Raw genomic sequence first — 27,320 nt, forward strand, 5'->3', positions numbered from 1 at the left:
GACCCAGAGACACTAAGTGTAAAGGTCTGAGAGACAGAACACTCATTGCTTCTCAGCTGTCTTCAGACCCTGTTTGGCGTTACGCATTGCTCCACTGTTACCATTGATCACGGAACTCTTCCTCGGATACCCCTTTTTGTACCTTGGCTTGGAACTGTTTACCTGTTGCCGGACTTTGGACTGTATCTTGACTTCTCTTTGGAACATCCCTTGGCATCTTGTTGAACTCATACTCCATTTCCCTTCTGGGGATTCAAGTCACGCCTTCTCTCCCACAGGTGGTTGATCCTACATCCACGCACTACTACTCTGGGACCGCCTCATCATCTGAGTCTCGAACCTCTACTAGGTTTCCTGGGTTTCCCTGACATCAGATAGGTAAGACCTTTTAGATCCTTTGGTTTACTTGATTGTACTGTGATTGCCTGGTACTTAACCTCGTTCCTTTCTGACAGCAGCATCGGTGTTCCAGAGGTTCCGTGGATCTGGGAAGTCATCGCTCACCTGTGGCCTCAAAGGTCGCACAGCGGGTTTCTATTAGTTCCCCTGTGCGTCACTTGGGGACGGAGGTCTCATCGGTCTACACGACACTCAAGTCAGAACAGTGGATCAGTATGAGCACCCCTCTCGCACCCACGGAGAAGCCAGCGTGCACTGCTGTGCGGTAGTTTGATCTTTGGAAGAATTTGTACACATTTCCTGCAAGGTGTGTTTCGGACAGAAAGACTATATCCGGGGAGTGTCTATTTAGGTGTTGCAGTACCAGTCTTCTTTTGATGCTGGATCCCAGCCCATTCACGTTCCATGACAGGAGTTTGAGCCTTCTCTGGGGTGAATTAGTCTCAGGTGCCATTGGTTGTTTGTGGCGTAGATTTGCGCATGTGTTTCCTCGATTGTATACGCGGCAGTTGTACCGCGTTTGATCTATACAGCGTACTCATCTTGCCTGTGATGCTGGAAATGCATCGGAGGGACAGGGCCTCCGTATCCTTGTCCTTTACTGCTTTTTATCGTGTGTTCTGTCATGTTTTCGGCTGCAGCTCTTTCTTTTGGTTTGGTGAAGGGACCCGTGGGATACCATTATGGCACCCATGGGTGGGGGTACAACCCTGTGCCCCTAGTGTATGTTTTTGGGCACCTGTGGGTGGCCCGCAGAGCAGGGTAGGGGCTGGTGGCAGCTCCATGCTGAGTTTGACAGGTGTACGGAGTATCCTCCATTTTGGGATACCCCGGCCCTGCCATTGGGATCAGTTGATTCCTGATGGAAAACAAGATGGCCCTTGTGGCCTCTTGCTTTCTATTACCCATTACCTTGTTTTCCCAAAGTCCTGGGAAGCCCTGACTCTGTCCCTTCCCCTTGACTGGCTGTTGGGTGGAAATGTCATATATGGTGGTGTTGTGAAGGCCCAGCCAGACTAGCTGGAGCCTTCCCGGTGATGTATGTTGTGGGTACCTCCTGTGGGTGGGACCTGGGTGAATAGAGTGTGTGACGAATATGCATTCTGTGTTGTGGGTGTCTAGTATCTGGTGGTTGACACAATGACTGAGACACCCCTGCCCGAAACCTGCCCGAAACCGGTATGAATGCAGCTTGGCGTGTTGAATGGCTCAGTACTTGTCCCAATACACATAACTTGTTGTGAGTGTCTGGAGAGAAGTGAATGGCCTGAATACCTCGTGTGCCTGATTGGCTGGCTGGCTGCCTGCCTGCCTGCTTGAATGCCCATAGTCGTGATTGGATGCTTGAGTGTGACCCAGCGGAATGAATGGGAGATCAACAGTATATCTGGGGACCTCTCACTGCTATGAATCGTGTTCAGAAGCTGAAGTCCACTACGACGAGTAACTGGAGTAACTGACGCTTGACCTTGAAACCCCCGCTGGACGAGGAGGAGTGCTGTGGCTCTCCCTCGCAATCTGAAGGCTGCTGTGTTTCTAAGGACTGACCCAGAGAGGACCTGGTAAGGCGCCCTCTTCCCGAGCTATGAGGGACCATTATGCACAGCTGATCTTTGCCAACGCTCCCTGGTAGACAGACCTTCGACAGGCTGCCGACCTGATACGAGGACTGCTGCGGAGGCGGAACTCCAAGGAGAAGCACTCGGACTGTTGTCCGCCACTGTCGACGACCGCCGTCGCCGACCGGAGCCGCCGCGCTCCCGTTTGCCTAAGAACTTCAATTGATCATCAGACGCTCTCGTCTGCATCGTCACCCGCTTGTCTCCCGCTGGAGAAGGCCTGACTGTCGACGCGCAGAGGAGCATCCACCGGTGGGTTTCCCGCCACCTAAAGACCACAGAGATGCCGACGACTCGACGCCCACGCTGGGCCACAGTTCTTCATCATCTCTTTGCGGTCCAGAACTTTCGTCACCGAGGTGCCCCGCACGCCTCTTCCTTGCAGGACGCCAACGCTCTGTCGTCGACGCGCACCGCTAGGAACGAAGCTGCCACTTTCCTGCCGTAGTTCACCGTCGGACGTTCAACGACCCGTGACTCCTGCTTTAAAGGGAGGGCACTCAAGAAGGGCCGTCGATTCCCCGACACCGAAGGCCAAGTTCCCCGACACCTCTCGACGATCCGTGGCTCCTGCCTGAAAGTGAGGCACTCAAGAAGGATCGTCAACGCATCGTCGGAGAACTCTACTCCACCAGGTACATTGGGGGGGGTAAAAACTTAATAGGAAGAAGTGAGACTATTGAACATATGGACTGGGCTTGTGCGATATCTTGATTTACAGGTTGCCCAGGTGGGGGGGGGGGGGAGATCTCCACACAGAACTGTGCCTAGCGGTAGGGGTCAGCCTTCTGCCTATTGTTTCAACCATTTTACGTTCCTGCCCATCTCTATTGCTGGTTTCCTCGTTATTAATCTGTGTGACATTTTAACCGTACAGTTGATGCACTTTAATATTTGACAAGATTGGTGGTACCACTTTAGAATTGTATATATTTATCATTATTGACTTCCGAGTACAAAGTGCGTTATTGTGATCGTGTACATACCCTTGAATATTATATAAAGACTGTTTTCAGTAATACAGTGTGTGGACATTCCTTTGTGGGGGTTCGGGGACTACACTCTACTTAAGAACCAGCCCGCATCACCTCCTGAGAAGCTAGGCCTTGATTGCTCGTCCATTTCTATCTTATAGAGAATCTTGGCTGGGGTCTCCTGTGCCTCTCCTCTACCATATAGAGAGCGGAAGTACAAACACCCCCTACCAGTCTTTACATTGCCCTTGGATGCTAAACATTGAAAACAGAAAAAATCATCCTCAACTCCCCCACCCCATACTCCACCCCCAACTGAAGCATCTGTCGACCCAATATAAACATTCAACCAATTAAAACTTTAACTTTTGATTTGTTGCCTTGATCAGGGGGCGGCTGTTGGGTCGGCCGCCAGCCTAGATATGCCTTATGTTCGGTTTCCATTATGGAGCGTGAGCTCCATTGCGTTACTTGTGCTTGTTTCAGGCATCTTCACTGGCTGTTTAGCTCCTTATGCATTTTCCTGGTGCTGATTCTCAATTTGTTGTTGCTGTTGCAAATCCATGTCGGGCGGGTGCTCACGATGTTGTCTATTGCGTTCTCTTCTCCACCCTCCTCCCCACCCCACCCCCCCCACCAGGGACCCAGTCTCCATCTATGTGCCTCTCGGCCCAACTCCACGCTTCCTTGGGATCCGTAAAATGCACCGATGTCCCCTTGTGGTAAATCTTGAGCTGGGCCGGAAAGATCAGTCCGTATTTGACACCCAGTGAGTGGAGGCGCCTCTTGAGCGGATCGAATAATTGGCGTGCCTTTTGCACCTCCTTGGTAAAGTCAGGGAAGAAGGCGATTTTTGATCCATTATACATGATTGTCCCTTTCGATCTCGCCAACCGCAGCACCGTATCCCTATCTCTATAGTTTAGAAATCTTGCAATAACTGTGCGCGGCGGTGCTCCCGGGACAACCCTGCCAGTTGGAATGCGATGGGCCCGCTCGATGGAGAAAAATTTCGAGAAGGATTGCGCGTCTTATGTGTCCACAAGCCATTCCTCGAGGAACAGTTCCATACAATCCCCCTGCGCCTTCTCGGGAAGGCCAAGTATGCGAACATTGATTCGCCTGGATCTACCTTCGCTATCGTCCACTCTAGCCTCCAGGAGCTTGATGCGTGCCATCATGCCGGACACGTCGCGGTTTATCCCTCGTAGGCTGCCTTCGGTTTCCGAAATTCGTGCCTCCGCCTCCCCAATGCATGAGGTCAGTTTTTGCAGATCATGTCTTAGTAGGGACACGTCCGCACTGATACTGTCCATCTTTTTTTCCCATTGAAGTTCTGGAGCTGGCAATGGCACTCATTATATCTCTGAGGGAGATATCCTCTTCCACGCAGTCTAACTCAGATATTTGCGACCTCTTCGGGGAGCGAGTCACTGGCGTGGTAGCGTATTGTTCAATTCTGTTCTGCGTAGAGGTCTTCCTGGGTTTATCCTTCCCCCCCCCATTGCTGGGTATCTGGCGCGAGAGGGGACAGCGGCGAGGCAAAAGGCTAGTAGTGCTGCTGGGCCAGGAATGTCGCCGCGCGGGCGGAACACCCAGGGAACTGCGCCAGTTGTGATATTGATGGCCCAAGGACACTTTGTGATCAGTGCGCCTACCAGTCACTGGGACCCACCCGGGTCTGTTGTGTCGCGGTTCCTTTCACTGGGAGGGGCAGGGTCGGGGCAAGGATGTTAGTCAGGCAGTGGGTTCTTCTAGTCCCGGGCCCCTGTTCGCTTCGTAGATCCAGGGGGAACCCCAGGGTTTCAGCAGGGACGTTCCAACGAGCAAAAAAGGGGGAAGTCGGGAGGTCGACAGTGTCTTGAAGCTCGAGCCCCCGCCTGATGCCGCGTCCCTCACCTTACCGGAGCGGAGCAGCAGGTGTCGGTGGCTGCAGGACGTGGATGACTCCGTAGGTGCTCAACGCAATGCGGAGCGCCCGTGCCGTTGCAGTCGGTGTATTGGGCGACCCGATGGGCAGGCCTCGACGCGTCTCAGTGTGTGAAGGACGCCGCCGGGGGTGGGTAAGCGGCGCACAAATGTGTCCCCTCTGTCGCAGAAGTCGGATCAGCGCCGTAACACCCCTCACCTCGCAGAGCAGCCAGGGCGCAGTTGGTCGTGCAGTTTCGCTTCGGGGGCGGGAGCGCTGGTACCACAACACGTGCGCTGGTTCGCACAGGGGGCCCGTCCCTCGTGTTTAAAGGGACCAGGAGGATCGGTGTCTCGCTGCCACAGGCGGTCCCCAGACACCAGGGCAGGCCTATGTATACCTCACTGTGGCTCACTTTCCGCTGCCGCGTCTCGATCTCTCCGTCCACTGCTTACATCGGTCTCATGGCGGCCATCGTGGGAGCGCTGCCCTGCGCAGAGGCCGCGGCCCCAAATCTACAACTCTACAGGATCTTACAGCACCTCCGCTCCGGTTTTCGTCGGAGATCGATGCTGCATATAGTCATACAGCTGTAGGAGAATTTTAAGCCATCTGGGGTGGATAGATGTGCAGGATGGCTGCAGGATTCGGCTGGCGGCACAGGCGCAATGGAGGTTTACGTCTCCATCGTTCGGCAGTTAGCCACGGCCTTCGACTGGGGTCATTTTGACCAAAATGGCACCCTTGGGTGCTTTACTGCAGCTGCAAACGCAACCCGTGGTAAATGCACACCACAGTAGTTAAAAGTAAACCACTGCCACCAGCCATTCATCGAGGAAAGGGTAACGTACATTTGTTAAATGAGAAGCTAGACAAAGGGGATACTAAGTAACCCCTCCAGCACTCTATTGTAAGATAGTGTGTGCTGGGCCTAAATGGAAGTTCTAGTCAATTTCACTTTACTGCTTTGGGAAACAGTAGTTTATCCCAGAGAAGGTATTTAAACCTTTGGGAAATCTGGAAGACTTCCTATGTCACTGCACTGAAGGTGCTGGGTGGCACAATGTAAACGATGATGCTTATGGAGTTTGTCAGACCCCACAACCAAAAGAAACGGTGTTAAAAAATCGCATTAAAATACATGAGCGAGTGGGGGGAAAAAGAGCGAGTGGGGGGAAAGTGGCTCTTTCTCTCTCTCTTTCTTTCTCTGTCTTTCTCACTCTCTTTCTTAAAAAAAAAGAAGTCCTCAAAATCCAGCAAAGTTGCTGGGGGTCTCTAAGGTGTAGGGAATTGGCACATTTCTGAGAATTCTCCCTAACAGCCACGTTAATCCTCACAACTAATCCCAATCACTTCCTGCCCCAACCCACCCAAAACACAACCTCCTGGGATCACATTGCACTAGCTTTTTCAAGCCTTACAATCAAGGTTTATGCTCTAAGATCCTGTCAGTGTTTTTCAATGTAGTATTCTGAGAGTTAATAACTTGATTGGAGTTGTAAACGCGGTACTATAATAAGAAATGTCTTAACCAGGTCTGCCTTCAGCCACTTGATTTTATAAGCACTATGCGTGTACTTCATTGAAGTCCTGTTAAAAACAAGTATTGGCAAAGTATTAGGCATTTGCCAGACACTGCTAATATATGCCCAGATACACCATTTTGCAGCTTCTACTATTTATTGCCACTTACAACTACGGTTGTGTCTGGCAAATGCCTTTCCCATGCCTAGTAACAAAAGCCCAAACTGTTGGCTGCAAGCGTCTATGCAGAAATGGAAATTCCTACAGGATTGTGATGGTGTGTGGCGTTCCTGCCTTTAATTAGCTCACTGTTTACCAGCTGTAAATAACTGTCTGCTTATTACTGATGGCACTGGGGACACCTTGTGCTGCTTCCTAAAAGGAGCATACTGTGTCAGTGTGAGCGGTTGAATATTCCTGCATGGTGGGAGGGGACTCTGTTTGCCAGGCTGTGATGCCTCTGTTTGAAACAGACTGAATCCTGATAGCAATAGTGCACCCCTCACTGATGAGGGTGGTAACCTCCTTCTTGCAGCCAAGTTTAGATGCATGCTACCATATTGTAATACATGCACTTAGTGATGGAAGTAAACACCAGACCTGGCCTCTGTGTTGCCTTAACTCCAACAAAGCACATAAAATCTGTGTTGCCCATCCCCCTGGTAACGTGCCTCTGCTGATCATTATGCATTAATCCTCCATAAATTGCATTTTCTGTAAAGTCGTGAATTGACATGATTCGCGGATGATGGTTTGAGGACCACCTTTTTGAGGCGCGTAGCGGGCACTTTAAATTATTTTTAGGTGCCTTGGCCTATTTCTTGTTCCAATCCGGCCCTGCTCATTATTCCTGCACAAAACAGCCAGACATCTAAGGTAGTCCTCTCCTTCAGAGCCTACAGCTGGGGGACATATTGGGAACAGACACAGCGCCACTTGATATCATGGGGCGCACAATTCTGGGCTTGGGCGCCTGTGCACTTCACCCCTCCAGTGAATACTATGGACCTGAGCTGCTCAGCGCTTGCCCTCTTGACTGCAGCAAAATACATTCTACAAGACCCGGGGCTCTGTGTGCAACCAACCTACTTGCACGCTTTACTGTTGCTCAGAGGAAAGCATGAACACAGTCCCCTACTACCAGAAATAATGCATATCCCGCATTTGGGGACATTGCAAGGGTCAGCAGATCCGATGTGGAATGGATGAGCCTCACCCTGGGAGATCTGCCTTTCTGATCGCAGATTCTCCCCTGCCAGAGAAGTATGAGTTGCAATCGGAAGGGTAGGGGAGGGGATGGGCCTGTTCTGGATGCCCTGAGAAGGCAGGCCCTGACCCAGCCCTTCCGGAAGCCCTGAGCGTCTGCAGAGCTGCCTGTCCCACATGTAGGGGGAAGCTTCAGCAGGCAGCGCTAGCAGAAGAGGCACATTGTAGAACAGTTCCTTTCTCGCATCAGGCCCTGCTCGGCCCGAGATTTGCATGCATTCAGGCCTGGCTGCCAGCCAGCAGGCCCAGTCGGACAACAGGGGGGCCCAAGTAGGCCTGTTGAAGACGGCCCCTTGACCCTCCTCAGCTAACGGGTCACTCCGCTTAACAAGAGCGGCCACCAGCCCACCACAGCCACACACAAACGGTGCACACCAAGCACTGTCTCAAATTCAATTTGCAGGCATGTCGGGCACCGCGGCGGGTCGGTTGAATATTCTTAATTCCGCCCGACGCCAGTCCCCGCTCCCGGCCTGCCCGCAAATTGTTCGACTAGCTGCAAGCAGTAGCTCATATTCCCTAATCTCATCGATCACTCACCTGAGCAGCTCCTCTCTCCATTGAGCACCGCAGGCGGGGTTGGGTGCATGCCTGCACTCAGTCAGCTCACAAACACGACTCGGCGTGTTCCTGCCTGAAAACAAAATGGAGTGAGCGCGGAGCCAGCCCAACGCTGTGGTAGCCTGTTAGTGTTTTAAAATATTCAGTGCACATGGGTGAAGTTGTGACCACTGTCCATAACTGAAGGCCATGACTAAGTACCCATCATGTGTGGATTTCGCCATGCACACTGACCATGTCTGAAGGCCATGCTTCATGCCAGTTACTGTTGTAATGTACTTAGTTATGTCATCAGTGAATCTAGGAAACTGCCCTTCAAATAACTTGTGTGTTTTGACATGCCAACCTTTATCGTATTGCCTTGCCTTACTGATGTTGGATCTCTGAATACTGCGGGAAAAAAAATTGAAGCCCAAAACACTGATTTTCTTTTTTTCTTTTTCCGCCCATGCATATATGTGGGGGGTTGAGGACACCTACACATTCCCCTCAAACAAATATATGTGGTAAAATGTGGCTCTCGAATTTCAGCATTTTGGGCTTTGAAATGTTTGCAGTATTTTGATATGATCTTCTGATGTCTAATATACATTTTGATTTGCCACAAAAGCTTATTTTACAAGTGCTTGCTCTTTAAGGACGGTAGTCATAGAGAAGGTTTAATTCATGCACCCTTTGGAGCTGCTGACTTTTTTTTACTTGCAAAGCTAGACTGCCGAGTTAGCAGACAAATCAGACTGAGACTGAAAGAAGACTAGTGTCCTCTTTGAGCATTCATATTTCACTAATTCGTATTCCGTTTTGTAATTGGACATTGATCTGATATTTCAATTTGGAAGAATGCCCACTTGCAACTGTTTTCTTTTCCAATAGGTGACAGTACGCGATGCCTTAAACCAAGCCATAGACGAAGAACTGGAACGAGATGAGCGGGTTTTTATGCTGGGCGAGGAAGTGGCCCAGTATGATGGTGCATATAAGGTAGGAATTGTCTCCCATGGGTTTGAGGAGATTATCCTGACTTGTTCACCAACTATAACGTTTCTTTTACAAACCATAGATTAGCAGAGGGCTGTGGAAAAAGTACGGAGACAAGAGAGTAATGGACACTCCAATATCTGAGGTATACTTTCAGACGGAGTATTAGATTTCCTTTATCCTTCGTAAATGTATATCTCTTAACAATGTATAATTTTTCTTTTGTTAGATGGGCTTCACAGGAATTGCTGTGGGTGCAGCTATGGTATGTAATGTTCCATTTTTATAAACACTTACTCCCTGCTTATACATAAAGTTTACAGTTTTACATAAATCAATTCGTTTGTAAATGTTGCATTTCTTGAGGAATAACAATCTCTAGAACTGATGTCAACAGTCAGCTTTGATCTTGCTCCTTTCATTGAAATTCTGAAATGTCAGACACTTCTAAACGTTATTTTTAGGGGAAACGTTAGAGTACAGTTGTTATGCATTAAAGTGTAACCCTTCCCTCCCCCCTACTGTCGGTGATTCTGAATCCGTCTGTGTTTTCATCAGTGTCCTGTTGGTTGACCGTTTGTATAAAATGTTGAGGCAAGACATTTTTATTTCTTTTTGACATTGAAAGGTAATGTGCCAGTTCCACAAGTCTTAATCGTGTCAGGAGCTTAACTCCTGCTCTTGGAATAGAACTGCAATGAAGCACTGGTCCTCCAATGAAATACATGCTTATTATATTCCATTCCTCAGAAGAAAAGGCACTCCTGGCGAGAAGGTGTTGAGCTGTTGTGGAGATTATGTGGATTGTCATTAGAATCAAAGATTTTGTGAATCCTGGGCAGGCAGCTGCCTGAGAGGTTGCCGTAAATCGCATGTAAAGATGTTGCTGGCCAATTGACATCCCTGATGTTCATGCTGCTATCATAGTATTTTCGAGGGCACAGAGCTTCATACTTTATAATCACTGGTTCTAAACCCACCACAGAGCAACTGTTTTTTCCAGATCTCCTTAATGTACTGGTGCAGCTTTTTCACATGGATTAAAGATGGTGTTTGAAATGACTCGTAAGTGTTCCGCTCAGGAAGCAAAGTGTGGGCAGAGGGAGGTTTATAGTGATGGCTTATATGCTGTAATTAATACGCAATTATGTGCGTGACTGACCAGTGCAAATATGTAAATAAGGTAGAGAAAGATAATGTCTATCCCAGTTCTTCGTTCCCGCACCAAATTAACACTTTATTTGTATTGCGTTCACGGACAGGAAACTGGTGATCTCACTAAATCTGCAATTGAGCGCAAGGTATTATGCCATACTGTTGAACCTCTCTTAAAGTAATTATGTTTGTAGTCAACAAGTTTGTGTCCTCATTAGAGAAGTGTTTCTAGGAACTATTCAAGCTATCTTAACTAATTATTTTGCTTTACCTAAGCATCATTTATTTATTGCAACTGAAAGGTGTGTTAAGGGGAGTACAAACCTGCAGACATTGTCAAACTTGGTTGTGCTGGTTTCCATTGGTGAGTGAAATACTCATGTTAGGTGGCACAATCGGGTTGGCTGTTGGGAAAACAAACTACTTGACTGTGGAGTGATTGGTAGCAATTAGCCATATCTTGTTGCTATTGTGTTTTAGAAAATTGTTCTTTTTGCACCTTCCTTCCATTGACTTCCATAGAATTCCCCTTCCAATCTGTTTTTTATCTGGATCCTAGCTGATTCTTTTAGCTTGATACATTTGTGAAGATGAGTTAATCATGACTTAATCCGCACTTAAAATCTTAAATACATTGCAGGACAACTAACCATTAAGAACATACCAATTAATACAATTGACAATCCTTTTATACCTTGGAAAATCATAAAATTGGTTTGGTTCAGGGTATCCTTAGATATTTTTTTATTTTTTTTATATCGGCTCCTTATCAGTCGGTCCTTTTGGGCGGCACTTTGTTCACTCTTTTCAGAAGTCATCGCATGGTCATCTTCCATTATAACTGATTTCCCTTTCTTGTGGTGATGATCTATTTTCATAATATTATCTCGCCCTGCCATAGGGATTTGGCGCAATTCCACACTAGTATGCAGTTCTCTCATCCATTTGCAGTCCTCTAGGACTGCCTCAATTAGAATATCCTTGTTTGTTTCTCTTCTCGCCAGATCACATAGGCGATTTTGCCATGAAATCGTAAGTTCGGCTTCCCTGTCCACCCGCTGTTCAAGTTTTTTCATGATGATCTCTACATCTTGCCAGTTTTGAGCAGCCTTTGTATTTCCCACTTGCAGATCCTGGAGTGAGGTACTAATATTTTCGTTAAATGTTGTAGGAATGGGTTTAGCGTTATTGCTAGGGCTGCCATAACCATGCTGTGAGTTTGGGCACATTCAATGCATTGTTCGTTGGTTATCATACCTTCCCTGTATACTTCATTCTTCCCCACTTATCCCTGGCTTTGTTTCCTGGAGCCTTTCTCCAACATCACTTCCGGGTCTAGCATACAGGCCATTCTTGATAGACTTTTTTTGTCCTTCTCTTGGAGGGCAAGGACTGTTGAAAGTTTGCTGGCGCCGCCCCTCCCTTGTTTTCACCCCTTTCCTCGGTGACGATGCAAGCTTTTTACTATCCAAAGCTGCTTTTTTTTCCTGTTATAAATGATAGGCTTTGCCGTTTTCTCTGGCTATTTTTCCCGTTAGTGCCGATATGTCCTGCATTAGTTTTTCAGCCAGCATTGAATTTGATGTGTTTCCCGTTGGGTGCTTGCTCTATTATTATATATATATATATATATTTTTTTATTTCTCCACAGATTTTGTTTCTTTGCTTAGTTCATCAGTGGGACCTGTGGGTAATCCATCAAACCTATCGCTGTCTGAGTGGGGCTTGGCCACTCCACTTTCTTCCATTTTCCATCTGCTGATTCCTGTTTTTCCTTTGCCCACACTAGGGTGTCCTGTAGAAAAGGGATTGTGATTTGTATTAAAATCCCTCTCCTTGTCCACTACCACCTCCGCCATCTCATTTATGTCTTCCCATCCAAGTTTCCCGTGTCACTGATATTTAGCACTGAGGTCCAAGGCCTAGTGTTGGCTACCGTTGTCGGTATATCCCATGCATATTTATTTTCTTTTGCAGAATCTTTTGACCATTTTTGATCCTTTTTAGAGTCGTTGGTTTTCTCCTTCTGTAGCACTATTGGGGTTTTGGGCAAGTTTGGCTACTTTCCCATTCATTCTTCCTTCCCCATCAGATCTTCCCACCGTGATCTCTGTGTAAGCAAGATCACGGATAGGAGAGTCCTCATGGTTACCCCTGAGCAGGCTCATGTCCACCTCTACCATAGCATCGTCATCCAATTCTTCATTTACCTTTGATGCAGCTTCACAACCTCCCCCCACCCCCCCTAACCCAAGCTGTCTTTCTGGTTTCCATTCCGATTTTCTTTAAATGGAGTTTGAGCAAGGCTCTTGGATGTTAGACTGTGAGTAACCCCCCCCCCCCCTGCTCCCTCTTCCAGTGCTTGACTCCCCACCTCAATTTATAGTGCCTGGCAATGTTCGAACTGAGGGGGACAAGCTCTTTCCGTCTGCCTGTGCGTCCATAGTCTGGGTGCTCCATTTTCCTTGGGGTATAATCACCGGTAACCCCGGTTCTATATCTATATGTTCCAGCTCAGGGGCTGCTTCCAATGAAGTTCCAGAGTTGCTCACATGAACCTCCCTACCCCTCCAGGTCGCTGTTATACAATGATGTGTTTTCCCCTACTTTCAGCGGCAGTTCTTGCATGAGCTCTGTCATTACCAGATCTAGCATGCTCAGCTCCTCAGGCTTTTCAGTATCTCCAAAAACATCCTAGCCAGCAGGCAGCTCAGGCTGCCCCTCTCACGGAGATCTCTGACACTCGCTCTCTCCGGCGAGAGGCCGCTCACGAGCCACGAACAGCAGGCGCAACTGTCTTAGTTTGTTTCCAGCAGGGGGGGGCCTGCGGGGGCGACAAGTTAAATCGCATTCTCACCTGATTTCTCGTTCGAGACTCCAGCGCCACCTTCACCTGCTCCCCAGCCAGTAATTTTTCTTGCACCATTTTTCAATTCTTCTAATCTTCGGCGTGCAGCTCCTTTCACCGACCAGACTCTGGAACACCAGTGAACACCACTTTCACTCCACTTTCCGTATCAAGTTTAATAAAAATTCTTTTTGATACTTTGTTTATAAACTAAGCTCCTCTGGACACATTTTTTTCTGCAGCAAAAACCTTGACATGTTGCCATGTGTATACCACCCTCCTACAACAGGTGCAACTTTGTATCAAGATCTGCCTATCTAGCATCCTGGTGAAGGTGAATGCAGTGCCTTATGGGAGTTGTGTAATGTAACATGTGGGAGCAAAAGATATGCTCTGTTGTGCTGCTTCATACTTGTCGCTGTGAGGCTCTTTATGGAAACTAACAATTTTTGCCATGCACACATGGCACAGGTCAATACCAATTGTCGAGTGTGGCAACATCACGGGCAAACTTGTACGTATAATTCTTGAAACATTGGCATGCTGTTACTGCAATTGTGAAATATTGGTACAATTGCTTATTTGTGCAAGTAGGGTTACATAGTGTCTTTGCTGCAACAGGGTGCTACCAAAGCTCTGCTTTCTTTTGCAGAATGTCAATTTCTTTTTTCCCCTCTCTTCACTCAGGCCGGGTTAAGACCCATTTGCGAGTTCATGACCTTCAATTTCTCAATGCAAGCCATTGATCAGGTGATCAACTCTGCTGCCAAAACATACTACATGTCTTCAGGGAGAGTTTCGGTCCCCATAGTCTTCAGGGGTCCTAATGGTGCATCGGCCGGTGTGGGGGCCCAGCATTCACAATGCTTTGCCGCCTGGTATGGGCATTGCCCAGGACTGAAGGTGGTCAGTCCATGGAATACGGAGGACGCCAGAGGGTTACTGAAAGCAGCAATCCGAGATGATAATCCAGGTAATTGCGATTGCATGGTCTGGTGTGAGTTCTAAGATGAGGTTTATTGTGGGCCTCCTAATAAATATTGCTTGGCTTCCCTATAGAAAAAAAATAACTCACTTGTTTTGTGACCTGCCCCCCACGCTCCTCCATATGTTTTTCCCCCCATTTATTTCAATGACGCACGAAGAGAGTGGAGTTTAAGTAAACTGCAACCTTTCATGGCATGACTGAAGGCAATCAATGATAAAAGGGCAAATGTGCATTGGAAAGACCTACCAGGCCCTTGAAACATACTTCACAAACCACTCACTGGTCAACTCCTTTCATGATTTTAGAGACCATTTCACAGTGAAAGGGTCTCTAGAGCTTGTGTAAAGAAACTTGATCCTGAAGCGTGCAGGGTACCATCAGTGCAAAGGGCGGTCTGAATGAGATTTGTAAGCCCTAAAAACTAGATTTTAGGTTTTTATACAGTGTGAACAAGGCACAAATACGTCTGAGCGCTGTACACAATAACAGGTATATTGATCCAATTGATAGATTAAAAGAGAATAAACATAATACAATTCGAAACCAGTCATGAAAATAGAATAGAAAAGTATGGTCTCATATCATAAAATATAAAACTAGAGTATAACCGAAAACAGCAGCTGGTAAAGGTCACTTAAACAGATCTAGCCATGCTCCCCTCAGTTTCAAGTAATCCGGAGTTTTGCACAAATTTGATGCCAGTAAATTCCAGTGATGCACTGCCGCACCATAAAATGATTTTTTCATAAAGATTTGCGTTTAAAAATGGAAAGTTCCAGAAGAAGAGTTTCACAACTATGAAGGACTACATAATTTTTTTTTTTTCTTTTTTTCAACCAAATAATAGACGACTGACTAAATCACTAAATCGCCTTATACACAACGTGCAAGAGGTTAATTATGTGATCAAACTTTCTAGCCCCAGAAACTAGTCAGGCAGCCGTATGAATAATTAAGTAGAGCCATATTTTGTGGAACACCAACCACAATTGACTTTCCAAAATAATTTCTTGGATCACACCAAAGAATGCATTTAATGGGTAAAATAAGGTTGCTGTGTGTCAAAGAAAACATGGAAATTGGCAGATTTGGTCAACAAATTAATGTGTGAAATGAGAGACCGTGTAGAGTCAAGAGTAAAACCCAATGATTTAGCCATTGGGGCAAACTCTACACATGGCACAGGGATGTTGGCATTCGGCACCAGCTTGTTATAAAAACTCAGGAGTCCCATTTTGATATGATTTGGAGAGCATTAGGACCTTGAGTCTAGGTCTAATTCCAGGTTGATGGTCCTGGAGCAGGACAGGTTTGTTAATCTAATTGTGAAGTTTGGCAACTGCTTTCTCAATGATATTATCAATGAACACAGGCTAGTGACTGTCCTGTAGTTAGCGAGATGGTCTGGCTCTATAGTGGGGTTTTCTATTAAGGGATAGGCCAATTATTCATGGTTTTTAACATGTTTCTGAAGATGCTCGTATTAAACTAAGCATTCACTATTTGGACTGGGCGGCGGTCAGGACAGATTCTGAGATCTGTTTTATAAGGGAGCAATAGCATCCCTGTAGGAGGTGGGCTTTAGTGACGCAAGTGTTACTTTCTTGTGGGTGTGTCGGGGGCTCTGTTGAGGGGATGGTGGTAGCTGGGGATGGCTTGAGTTTGCGGCACTGATTTTTGACGCATCAATGTTTTGATTTTATCTATCTTTTGGTGAGGAAGTGAAGATGCTGGGATTGGACAATGGTGATGGTCTATGTTCAACTGCCACAAAGAAGGCGTTACTCCTGTTAGCAGCAGCCAAAAGTGTGACGACATACGCAGGATTAGCTTCAGAGAGTAGTGCCTTGTGATGACTGTGTATTGCCTTTTAATGTGAGGAGGTCCTCATACTTGTTAATCAGGTGTTTGGATAGTGTTTGTCAGTCCATTCAGGGGCCCTTAGGTTAAACCCTGGTATGTTAACATTTGAGGAGTCCACCAGTTCCTTCATGGTTTGGTCGAAGATTGTCAATAAAGCATTGAGGTTGGAGTGCTTCGGTTGGGCTGGCTAGTACTGCAGGACTGTGGTCTAGTGCTTCCTAGTGGATGTTTTGAAAGGAGTGGCAGGAAAACATAGTCTGCTTCCCCTTTTCATTGAGAAGTTAGATATGTAAGGAAGATGGGTAGGGCAGCATGGTCTGCCCAGTCCACCAGGATATGGTTGCAGCATTTTACCAGGGGTGACCCAGAGACTGCTAGGTTGGGTAAGCTTCCCCTCATGTGATGGGGTGGGGCGAGTGCAGAACACATGGTTTTATTTCTGTGTGCCTTGGGCTGATCAAGACCATACTTGGGGTCTTTGGTGGCTTGGTGCCTGGCAAGTTGAGATCCCCAATGAAGAGTGTGGTTGATTGTGACGATATCAGATAATTGAAATGATTACCCACACCTGTGAGGTGTGCAATAGATTGGAAAGTGAGAGCCTGTTTGTATGATGGTGGAAGGTGACGATTGCCACACCCCCTTTGTGTGTTCAGCATGTTGGATGCTTTACCTGGGTGGGAGGAGGAAGTCAAAGACTTGGTAGAGACTTATGTTTTAGGTGATGTCGATGGCATCAAGCACTTGTGGAAATTAGGTTTTCCGTGACACAAAGGCCTGCTGAGTTAGTGTTGATAAGCATCAGGCTGCACAAAAGAAGTTTGGGTTTGCGGAGACGATGAGTGATCTGATGATTTGAGGAGCAGCGTTTCTGAGTTTTGGTGGGCCCAGGCCTCTGGCAATGTAGGTCTGTATAAGACCTATTGTAGTGTCTCTATGATGTGAAAAAAATAAAAATAAACCAGGGTTCTGGCCCTTGGTTCTGTCCAGGCACAAACAAGTGATGTCCTTGTCCTCAGCTGAAAATGGAAAAATATCAGGACTGCTAGATATAAGGAAGAGCAGGTTGTTCCTGAGTGGTTTATAAGCTGGAGGAGTTGAAATGGTTATTTGACCGGTGACGCTCCTCTGGTAGAAAAACACTGTTAGGAGGGACAAGGTCAAGCCCTTAAGGTACTCCCTGTTTGGTGGGAAAAGCTGGAGCTGGTCGCTTGGCCAGGGTCACTCCTCTGAGCCTGGTGGAAGAGCATGCCTTTGGGTTGGAATATAGCTCCTTGATCATATCAGTAATGTTGCAGTGAGCTCATGCCATATCCTGGATCTGAACATAAAGAACTTTTCAAACCAGTCAACGGCTTTTTTTATTCATACCACCTCACTCCCTGCAATATTTGAACAATGCATTTGACATTGGCAGCAATCTGCATTGTTTAAACAACACTCTAGTATATTTCATAGTGTTTGTATTCTATCATCTGTACCCATTTCGATTAATATTAGAAAAGGGAAATCATTCAGTTCCCGAAATGGCCATGAGCAACCAGTAAATCAATTGGCTTGCTGCAACAGAACAGTTGCATGCACTTTCTTGTAACTGGGTTTCATGATCCACCCACTTTCAGATGCTCCTGCTGTAGGTAAGAACATGTTGCAATGTAGCATAGCTGCCCAATTGAGATGGGGAATGAGCACAGAAAACCAATATTTCTATAGTAATAGACCTAGTTCAAAGGGGCAGGGGGGGAATGCAACGCAATGTGTTTTGGACTAAAACTCCAATAGTTACTATTACTAGCTGTGAGGGGTTAGAAATGAGAGGCGGGCACAAAGTTTTAATTATCTCAACATTTGTCAGATTTATTACAAATAAAAGGGGGGGTAGACAGGGCTATCTGTCCCTATCCTAACAAGAATGTTCCTACCTATCAAAATAAAGTTAAAGAAAATTGACCTTGTGTCCAAATATATTGGACCCTCACACTTAACATATACATCCAAAATGTGTAGGGTAAATATCTGTTGCCAGTTCAACAAAAATAGGACTCCAACAAAGCAATCCTTGTGTCCAGGGTTTGGCTCCCTTTCACCTGAATCTATTCAGGAAGACTTTTGAGAAAGGTCTGTTACAACAATATTACTTTCAGTTCAATGAAAAAGGTTGTTCATCCATCACGTCACTCAAGCTGCCAAAATATGTCTTCCATAGAAAGCTTGTTCAAAATCAAAGCAACTTTTTATTTCATTAAGTAATCTTCTCAAGATGTCAGAAGGATTACGTAGGATTGTAACAGTCTTTCCAGAGAATATCTTTCTCAAGATGTTACTAGAAGTGTTCCTTTCATAAAAGGTTTTTCTTAGGAGGTCAGAGTAAGTGTTTTCCTCATAGAATACTTTTATCAGAATGGCAAAACAAATGTGTCTTGTTGTACAATAGTTTGTCAGGATGATAAAGTCCACTTTTTCTTTCCACAACCCTGTTTATAACGACTACGTGTTCTCCTTTACACAACTATGTGTTCTCCTTTACACAGCTGTTTCTTTCCTGGTTTACTCTTGCCAGGAATGGTTTCAACTTCTCACAAATGCTCCTTTCCTGGTTTACTCACCTCTGTGAGGGGGTCAGAAGTTTGAGGTGGAAAACATTGTAAAGAGTTTTCAACTTTAGCCATTTTAATAAACAGGTTGGATAATCTCAATATTCCTAACCTGTAGAGGATTTCCCTGCCTGAGATAAACTAAAGGAAACACTCTAACAAAGGGATCTCTAACCCTCACACTCTACAACAAACAAAGTAAAAATGGAAATGTATGTCCCTTGTCATGACCTGGCAGTCTTCCCTTCCCCAGATCTAAATAAGGGGGTTCCCCATAGTGCAAATGAAACAAGGAAATCCGGTTTGACACAACGTTCCAATACAGTTCTTAAGTTCTTGTGCTCTGTTGCTTCAATAACACGTCTTAAAGTCTCTCACTTTCACATTTGCAGTATCAACAAACCTCTTAGTCCGGATGGTTTACCACCATTTTTGCTCCAGAAAGAATTGTAACTTTTCTCCAACCAGCTTTCACAATTATTCTGCAAATATCACAACTGAACATATGTTTTCTATTAGTGTTGGGGAGAATTTTCATTTCTGTGCCTATTCCCGTTAACCTTAGCGACCCACTGCTCTTTTCCTGGACTCCGGACTTTTAACCTTTTACTCCTGAGTGAGTGGGACATTTTTCTCACTCACTCATGTGTTTTCCTGACGATGATTTTCAATGCTCCTTACGGTTTAATGGTGTCTGGTAAAAGCCAACGGCATCTGCTTTTGCATTGTGATGAACAGAACCTTGTTTTACAGTGTCACTGAGAAGTCCCTTGGACTTCTCTTAATGTTGAACTATATTTTCTTAAATGAACTACTGTTCCCAAGAATAGTGAGATGACCCATGACCCTTGTCTTACCTACCTTTACTTTATGGGTCCAGTACACACCATGTGGAATGCTGGGGGATTGCATAATCATTCCTTTAACCCATTCCTCGTGTAACATTTTGTTACACTAACTCACTTGAATGGCTGGTGGCAGTGGTTTCTTTTTTACTACCTAGTGAAATGTATCTGCAGGCTGATACCTCGGCTGCAGTGCTGCACCCAAGGGTGGCCATTTTCTCAAAATGGCCCCGGTCTTCTCTTTTTGCCATTCCTTGTTAGTTAGTTTCTTCTGGGCTTTTTTTGTTTGAGTCCTTTGTGTAGCATGCCTTTGGTGGGCTTCAGCCCTGAAGCCCGCCCAGGCTCCAGTGTGTCTGAAAAGGCAGGAAGTGAGGGGTGGTCCTGAAACTTCCCTATACTTTGTCTGTATGTGCGCCTGAGTGAAACAAGTTGTAATGTACGGCTGTAAAAGAGGACTACCTCCCTTTTTGGCTGGTGGGACGAACTAGCCTCGAGACAAACACTATTTTGGCGCAACTCCCGACTTGCTGTCACTTTCCAGGGCTGCAGAAGCCCAATACCCGGGCTACCTTGACCACTTGTGAGTGCATGGTCTTCCAAAGTCCGAATCCTCCGGTTCTTCATGGGCATCCAGCCGACCATACAGAAGCAAGAAATCGGCATCCAGAGTCCCCTCACCAAGCTCAGGCAAGGAAATCCTAACTGGAGCTTTTCACTGTTTGGCGCTGCTGAATCACAAATCCATTGCTGCCGAGTCCCTCTCTAGTGCTGCCACAGGAGCCCGCCAGACGTCCTTCTCCTTGTGCCTCCTTCTCCTCGACCTGCAGCTGAGGGGGCCATTTAAGCCTCGGAGTCTCCCTCAGGTGTGGGTCATCCAGGGTAATTGGCTGACCACCATGGGTGTAATGTTAGGGGGGGACAGGGGTGTTTGTCCCCCCAACTTTCATGGCACACCATTTTTGTCTCCATTCATTTGCCTGGGGCACCTTTTCTTCAGCTGTCATGCCCCCCAGCATCCCCCAACATTTTCAGCAAAGTTACTCCACTGCTGACCACTCCTACAGTTCCGGCCCTGTACATCCCTCTTCGTCCATGGCGACAAAGTTAGCATTTCTAACTTTTTCTAAGGGAATAGCACAAGGGTTAACCTTTAGACTTTTTGGAAAAGAGGAATTTAGGTCTTTAGATGAAATGCTGTTAAACATCCTTCCATTACACCTTTTGGAAGTTAGGAATGTTTAACTGTCCGAGTTTCCTGAGTTTGAGAAAGATGCCCATCTATTGTATATATTCTATACATAAACATATTGTATTCCTACAGAGTTTGACTAATTCCACTCACACTAAGATGGTTAACCTATGAAACAGATAGGTTATTGTGGCAACAAGCCATTATATATTGTGCAAGTGGAAAAATGGCTCCTTCAAGAGAAGGCAAATATTGCGTCTTATCCCATGGATGTGTCTCGCCTCCCTGAGCCTTTTCTCCTCCCGGTGAACAATCTGCAGAACACCACCCCCCAAGGTCAAGAACAGGAAGCGTCTGCCTTTCCCTGGCTACCTGGGAAGAGACTTTAGGCAGGGGTTCAGTGAGGGATACATAGGATTCTTCACACCTGCCAGGAGTAGTTTCTACTTCCTACAACTGCTTGTTTGCTGGTTTACTCGACTGCCAGGAATAGTTTATAATTCGCACAACTGTTAATGTCAATCTGCTTGTGGCAATATTTGTTCCAGCTGTCTCCACAATGACATATGGTATGAGGGGAATTGCACTCTTTGCCCAGTTCTTTGATTATGGCAATGTGAGTTCCAGGTTTCCCCAGACGTCTAATGTGAGGAGAGTTGTACCCTTTTTAGCCTTCTGTTCTACTTGGTTGGTACTCAAATTGCCTCCCGAAGTTCCTTTAACATTATAACATGTCCAGGGGCCCCCTACTCCTTTTGTTCGACTCACCGGCTTAACGTGTCTCGATAACTAAGAACGGTTGAGGGGCGGTTTCTCCACTCACACAGAGCCTCTCCTCTCTATTAACGCCTCTGCCAATGGAACTGTAGCCATTCTGCAAGACTGTCTTGCCCAGTCCTGCAGCAGCCGACTTTCCTCAGAGCCCTTCTTCACCGGTACGCAACACCTCCAGGCTGATGCCTGTGGGCGCCGTCCTCCTTCAGCTCGTCTCCCGCTTCTTGTCCTCTGTGGTATTCTGCTGCTTCTCCCTCATCCAGGCTGTGACCACCTCCTAACCTACTACAGCACGGTGCATAGCAGGACGCACCATTTTTAAATCCGCGCACAGCTGATGATTCTTTGAACTAGTCTGCATCTTTGGCTTAAGGTGGTTCCTATTGCACATTGACTCTCCTCCCCTTCGTCCGAGTACCTAGGTATTATGGGAGTTGAATTCCATATTGGTTTTAAGCTTTCCAAAGCTATATTGTTTCAGATGCTTGTTGGAATGGAGTTTGCCAGAAACGGGAGTTAAGTGAACCTTTTGTAGCGCTATTGTGTTCAGCACTCCCCAGAACAGAACCATTATAATTAAGGGATGTTAAATGTGACCCATGTATTTCTGAAGTGTAAAGCTTATTCTATTTATTGGGTCTTTCATATGTTATTTGGGTTTTAACAACAAGGGAGGGACTTGGACAGTGACAGCATGCCATAAGGTATTTGGGGATTATAGGATCTTCCTCTTCACAGAAAGAAGAATGCCGGGTTTCTCCCAAGGGTGTCACCACTTCTCCACGACAGCCACCTCCTCCCATGTGATCCTCCCTCATACCTCTCCCAGGGTTAGGATCAGGTAGCAACTCCCTTTCCCAGGCCACATGGGAGGAAAATTTAGGCTGGGGATCAGTGACTCCGTAGGATTTATCACATAGCATACTTTATGATGATGCTTCATGGGAGACACAGTCCAACAGGTCTGGTGAGCTGCAGTTTGCAGACTCCCGGTCATAGGTAGAGGGTATTTAAATCACTGATCTCCATCCATACTGGGTGGATTTCTTTTAGTCTATTTGTTGGGGATGGCGTTATGAGAATATTTTGTAAAATTCAACTTCCTTCAGTGTGATTCTTTTGATTGAGAAACGTTGTTCTATGCTCTTTAAATGGTTACAACTAACCCTTTTGAATTTGCTTAATTCTAACCTTTAATGTAAATATTTCATGGATTTATTTTCCTTCTAATTTCTCATTCTGTTAGTTGTGATGTTGGAAAATGAACTGATGTATGGCGTCCCTTTTGAAGTATCCGAAGAAGTTTTATCTAAGGACTTTGTCATTCCCATTGGGAAAGCAAAAGTGGAAAGGCAAGGTAAGAACTACTCTGCTTCTAACTCTATTACATAGGGAAATGCATATCTTGATTTTTGTCAGCCAGTTACTACTTTGATGTACATTCATATCTAATATACTATGGTTTATTCCATTTGGGGTGGAAGATTGATGTTAAAACATGTTAGGTTTTAACCTTAAGTCAATCTGTTTCTTCACCAGGTTCTAGATGCTTGCGTTCTCTCGATTTTTGTCAGAGTTTGAATCTACTCTAATATCTTTGACACCATAGTTGTAATGTATTACTACGAAGCAATTATATCCCTGAACTGATTGCTCCTTTTAGGAACCCACACCACCCTGGTTTCACATTCCAGATCTGTTGGACATTGCTTGGAAGCAGCTACAGTTCTAGCTAAAGAGGGCGTTGAATGTGAGGTATGTTAAAATGTTGCCATCAGTGTGTTTTAAAGAGAAGTGAGTGATGTTTCTTTCTGGTACACATCTGATAACCTATATGAAGGTGTTCTAAAAGCCTATGTTTGAATTTAGCACAGAACCTCCTTCCTAAAAACTAATACATCAATCGTGCATCAGTTTAGGATAACCAAGTCAGACTGTCTCTTCATGGAAGCAATCTATCATTTCTATAAGTCACTTCAACCATCAAATTTGTTTAGGTTAGAGAATGGCCTATTTTTCTCAAAGCCTCTTGGAGTTTTTATTGCGTCCCTGGCCATCACTGGCAGTCGGCCTCCCTTGTAGGGGTATTGAAGCACCCGTTCCACGTTCTTTACATGAATGTTCATTTTATTGAATTCTTGAAAGTATTTGTTTCCTTTCTACGAAACTCATGGGTTGGATCAACATAAATACGAGAAAGACAGTAGACCATCTTAAACAAAATGCCCCTTTTCCAGAGTGACTATGTTTTTGAAAAGTATCCGTTGGTGTGCCTTAATATAATAGTGCCTTTTTGCAAGATCACAGAATTAGATGATTGATGTTCTGAGGAGGCTAAAGCGCTCAGAGTAAATTGTTCAAATAGGAATTGTTGGGATGTGCAAACATAAGATTGTGATTGAATTGGATGTTTCAATGCCTTCCATTCCCCATAGTGTACTGATACATTTTCCTACTTGTGTGCTTGCTTATATTAAGTAAATGGTAACTAAGCAATGAAAACGCATTTGACAGGGCCATCTGGAGAATATGAATTGCTTTGCTGTCTGTGCAGGAAACCTTTTGTAGCTTTGCTGCCGTTAGTCCCAGGTGTCATTTGCATTAGTTCATGGGAAAATATGTGAAGACGGAGACTAATCTAGTCTTATCGACAGAGAGATGTCGTTATAATGGGATAATGACACACCACCAAGTTATGGCCACGGTGCAGCACCTACCAGGAGGTGTGCCTGAGGATTCGGGTGGGGTGGTAGCGTGGAAATTTGTTTTGTAAGAATTCAGGGCCTTTTCTTTTGGCTGGCCCGGTGGATAATGAACATGGCTTTGAAAGAGGCCCACTGGCAGATGGGCTGCCAGTGACGTACCATGATTGCGGTTGTTAGGCAAGAATTGATATAGTAACCCTGTAGGAGACTACACAACCCATTTCCTCTTGGTATTAGGTAAATGACACAATTGAGCAAAGTCATGGAGGTCTAACTGCTGAAATAGAGATACTGAATCCTGGGTGTGTCACAACATGACCCGGTGGACACAGATTTATGAAAAAGTCTGTATACTGCAGTTTGGATTTCATTTGTGTGCAGTAAGTGTCAAGATACACTTGATATTCAACATTAAAACATACATGGTGTAGTACCTGAGTTAAACAAATCAAATGACAAATATTTGAAATACCAACTTCTTTTGCTTATACATTCTCTACAGGTTCCTTGGGAAGGAAACTAGAGAACTTAGTGAGGTAGTAGTCGGGTAATCAGCACAGTTGTGCGAGAACAATCCAGAGTTGGACAACAACATAAACAATAAGTCAACACAACAGTTTTTCGGCCATTTTAAAGCTAAGCTTGGTAAGCTGTGGTGGTGTAGGCCTTCATCGGGACGAAATATTCTTGTGAGTGAAGTATCCTATGTAGTCGGATCCGGGGAAGCACAGTGGCTTAAGGCATCTTAGTGTCTATGTACACTGAGGAGGGTAGGAGAATTCAACTTCTGTGAGGCGGCCATTCCTATTGGGAGCATGTTGTTTAGATGGATTTCTAACAGAAGGCAGAGCAATTAATGTGGTAAATGTTCCGGGAGAGACCAATATGGACTGATCACTCCTGCAGATGCTAGTTCTGATAGGGACCGCTGCGATGAGAATGTTGGCGGTCGATCTGCCATCTTCTGCGCGGCTCACATATTTGGTATATGCCTGTACTACACAAGTTGGTAGTGTTACTGAGCAGCCAGGCTTAACTTAACAGGGGTAAATGTGAGCTGTAGCAATGAAATACACCAATACAAGTAGCCAAGTAACACTTATGCTCAATATTTTGTAGTTAAAATAATTATTTATATAACAGTAGTTTTTAAATAAGCATTCTTTTTAAAAGGGCAATATATATAGCAATCAAATACACTTCTCAGAGCAATGAAGTCTAGATAAAACCCTTTCCCAACAGTATTAGTTTAAAAACAATGTATCACTTAAGAGTCTGCAGGGAGCCAGGACAGCCATGGTGAATGGAAGCACAGTTTATGGAGCTGAGGCACTTCTTAGATAGCAAAAGTCTTGCACAAAATTAGAGTGTTTGTTGTAGGGTGACAAGCTGTTGAAGGGTAGAGCCGAAATCGACAGTAGAAAATAAGCCACTGCAAGTCTCAACGGAAAAGAGCAAAGCTACAGACAAAGAGGTAAGTACCCCAAGTCCGAACAGTACCTTAGGTTAGAAGACTAGTGGTCCAGTTGGCTTCTGACTGGTTGCAGTGATGCTGATTCTGTGTTCCTGGTCCTCGGTTGTGGGGACAAGAGGGAGGACGTCTGGAGGACTCCTGCACAGCAATTGGAAGGTCCGTGGCAACGACGGGTTCCTTTTGGATCAGCGACACTTCACGGTTTCAGTGCTCAATAAACCGCACCACCGCGGATCTTGGACACCAGTTGGGCTTCCTTCACTCCTTGAGTCCTGCACTCTGGTGAGGTGACTCAACTCTAGCTTGGGTTGTCCTGCTTCTGGACAGTCCTCAAGTAGACCTCTGGAGCTTTTGGCCGGCTTACAGACATTGCACTAGACTATGGAATTCTCGACCCCTGGCTCCTGCAGCAGCAAAGCAGTACAGCCAGCTGGGGAAGGTCTTCCAGCAAAGTTAATCTCGGGGATAGTTGGTCCCACTAACCCAAGGGAAGAAGTTGTCCTTTCTGAATCTTCTCTTGTCGATCAGAAAAAGGAGTTTCAGCACAGTAGCAAGGCGTCACCGGGCAATTCGAAGGTCCAGGAGGATGCAGCAAGCTTCATTCACGGTTTCGTCAGGGTGTTCTTCATAGGGGTCGACTCTGTCTTCAGTCCAAGAACCCTCGCCTTTTAAGCAGGTTTCTCCCATTCATGCACAGTCTAGCTGTCACTCCTTCAGCAGGGTGAAGGACAGCCTGCCAATCGGGACTGGGTGCATTTGGGGTTCCCTGGAGACAAAGGACGGAGTTTCGGGGCACCTCCCTCACTTCCTGTCCTTGCAGACACACTGGAGCCAGAGGCTGGTTTCAGTACTGAAGCCCGCCAAAGGCAAAACGAACAAAGGGGGGGGGGGGTCAAACGTGGTTTGGAGCGCAGAGTAAAACCCAAGAAGGGCCTCACAAACAAGAAATGGCGAGGGGGGGGGGAGACGCGGCCATGTTGACACAATGGTCACCCATGGGTGCTATACTGCAGTATTTGGCCTGCGGTAGAAAAGCACAATGGTTGGAAAATTAAACCACTGCCACCAGCCATTTAAAATAGTGAGGTTAACATAAAAATTGTTACATTTACATGAGTAAGTAGGAAAAGGGGCTACTAAGTAACCCCCCAACACTCCACATAAGGTGGGGTGTGCTGGACCTACAAAGAGAAAAGGTAAGTAAAGTCAGTTTCACTTTGCTAGTCTTGGGGACAGTAGTTCTCACAAGAAAAAATATTTAAACGTCAAGAGAAATATTAAGGTGCTCTGTGTCACCATACAAAAAGTAGATGCCTATGGAGTTTGTCAGGAAACACATCCAAATCAGATCAAAATACATAAGAGTGAGAAAAGGACTCGGTCACTCCAGAGTTAAAAATTAAGTCCTGCAAAAGAGCTGGGGGGGGTCTGTAAGGGGAATTGGCTCAGAAATGAGAATTCTTCCTAAGAGAGGAGGGGAGATGTGTTCTCTTGGGTAGCGATCGAGGAGCCTTGTTGCAGAGTTTTGGATCCGTTAGAGCTATCGGAGTTCATATGCAGGTGCGCCTAGATAGAGGAAGTTCGTAGTCTAGGCACAAGAGGATGAATGCCATGATTGCAGAGACTCTCTATGGGGGTAGGAGAGAAATTGAAAC

At 45.8% G+C, this 27,320-nt stretch overlaps 1 protein-coding gene and 1 non-coding gene across 2 annotated transcripts in view; one reads left to right on the forward strand and one right to left on the reverse strand.

Annotated features, from left to right (window-relative positions):
• Positions 1–27,320, forward strand: part of PDHB (pyruvate dehydrogenase E1 subunit beta) — a 64,410-nt gene that overhangs the window by 13,752 nt on the left and 23,338 nt on the right. Inside the window, exons 3-8 of the mRNA XM_069643759.1 lie at positions 9,126–9,233; positions 9,313–9,375; positions 9,460–9,495; positions 13,921–14,206; positions 22,733–22,843; positions 23,150–23,241. Of these exons, the coding sequence (XP_069499860.1) occupies positions 9,126–9,233; positions 9,313–9,375; positions 9,460–9,495; positions 13,921–14,206; positions 22,733–22,843; positions 23,150–23,241 (696 nt within the window). The remainder of the gene's footprint in view (positions 1–9,125; positions 9,234–9,312; positions 9,376–9,459; positions 9,496–13,920; positions 14,207–22,732; positions 22,844–23,149; positions 23,242–27,320) is intronic.
• LOC138568201 (U1 spliceosomal RNA) lies at positions 7,535–7,692 on the reverse strand. The gene has a single exon (XR_011302557.1). It is a non-coding gene; the product is annotated as a U1 spliceosomal RNA (small nuclear RNA).

Source organism: Ambystoma mexicanum, chromosome 2p (assembly GCF_040938575.1).
Source record: "Ambystoma mexicanum isolate Mex_15411 chromosome 2p, UKY_AmexF1_1, whole genome shotgun sequence".
Classification (NCBI taxonomy): Eukaryota; Metazoa; Chordata; class Amphibia; order Caudata; family Ambystomatidae; genus Ambystoma; species Ambystoma mexicanum.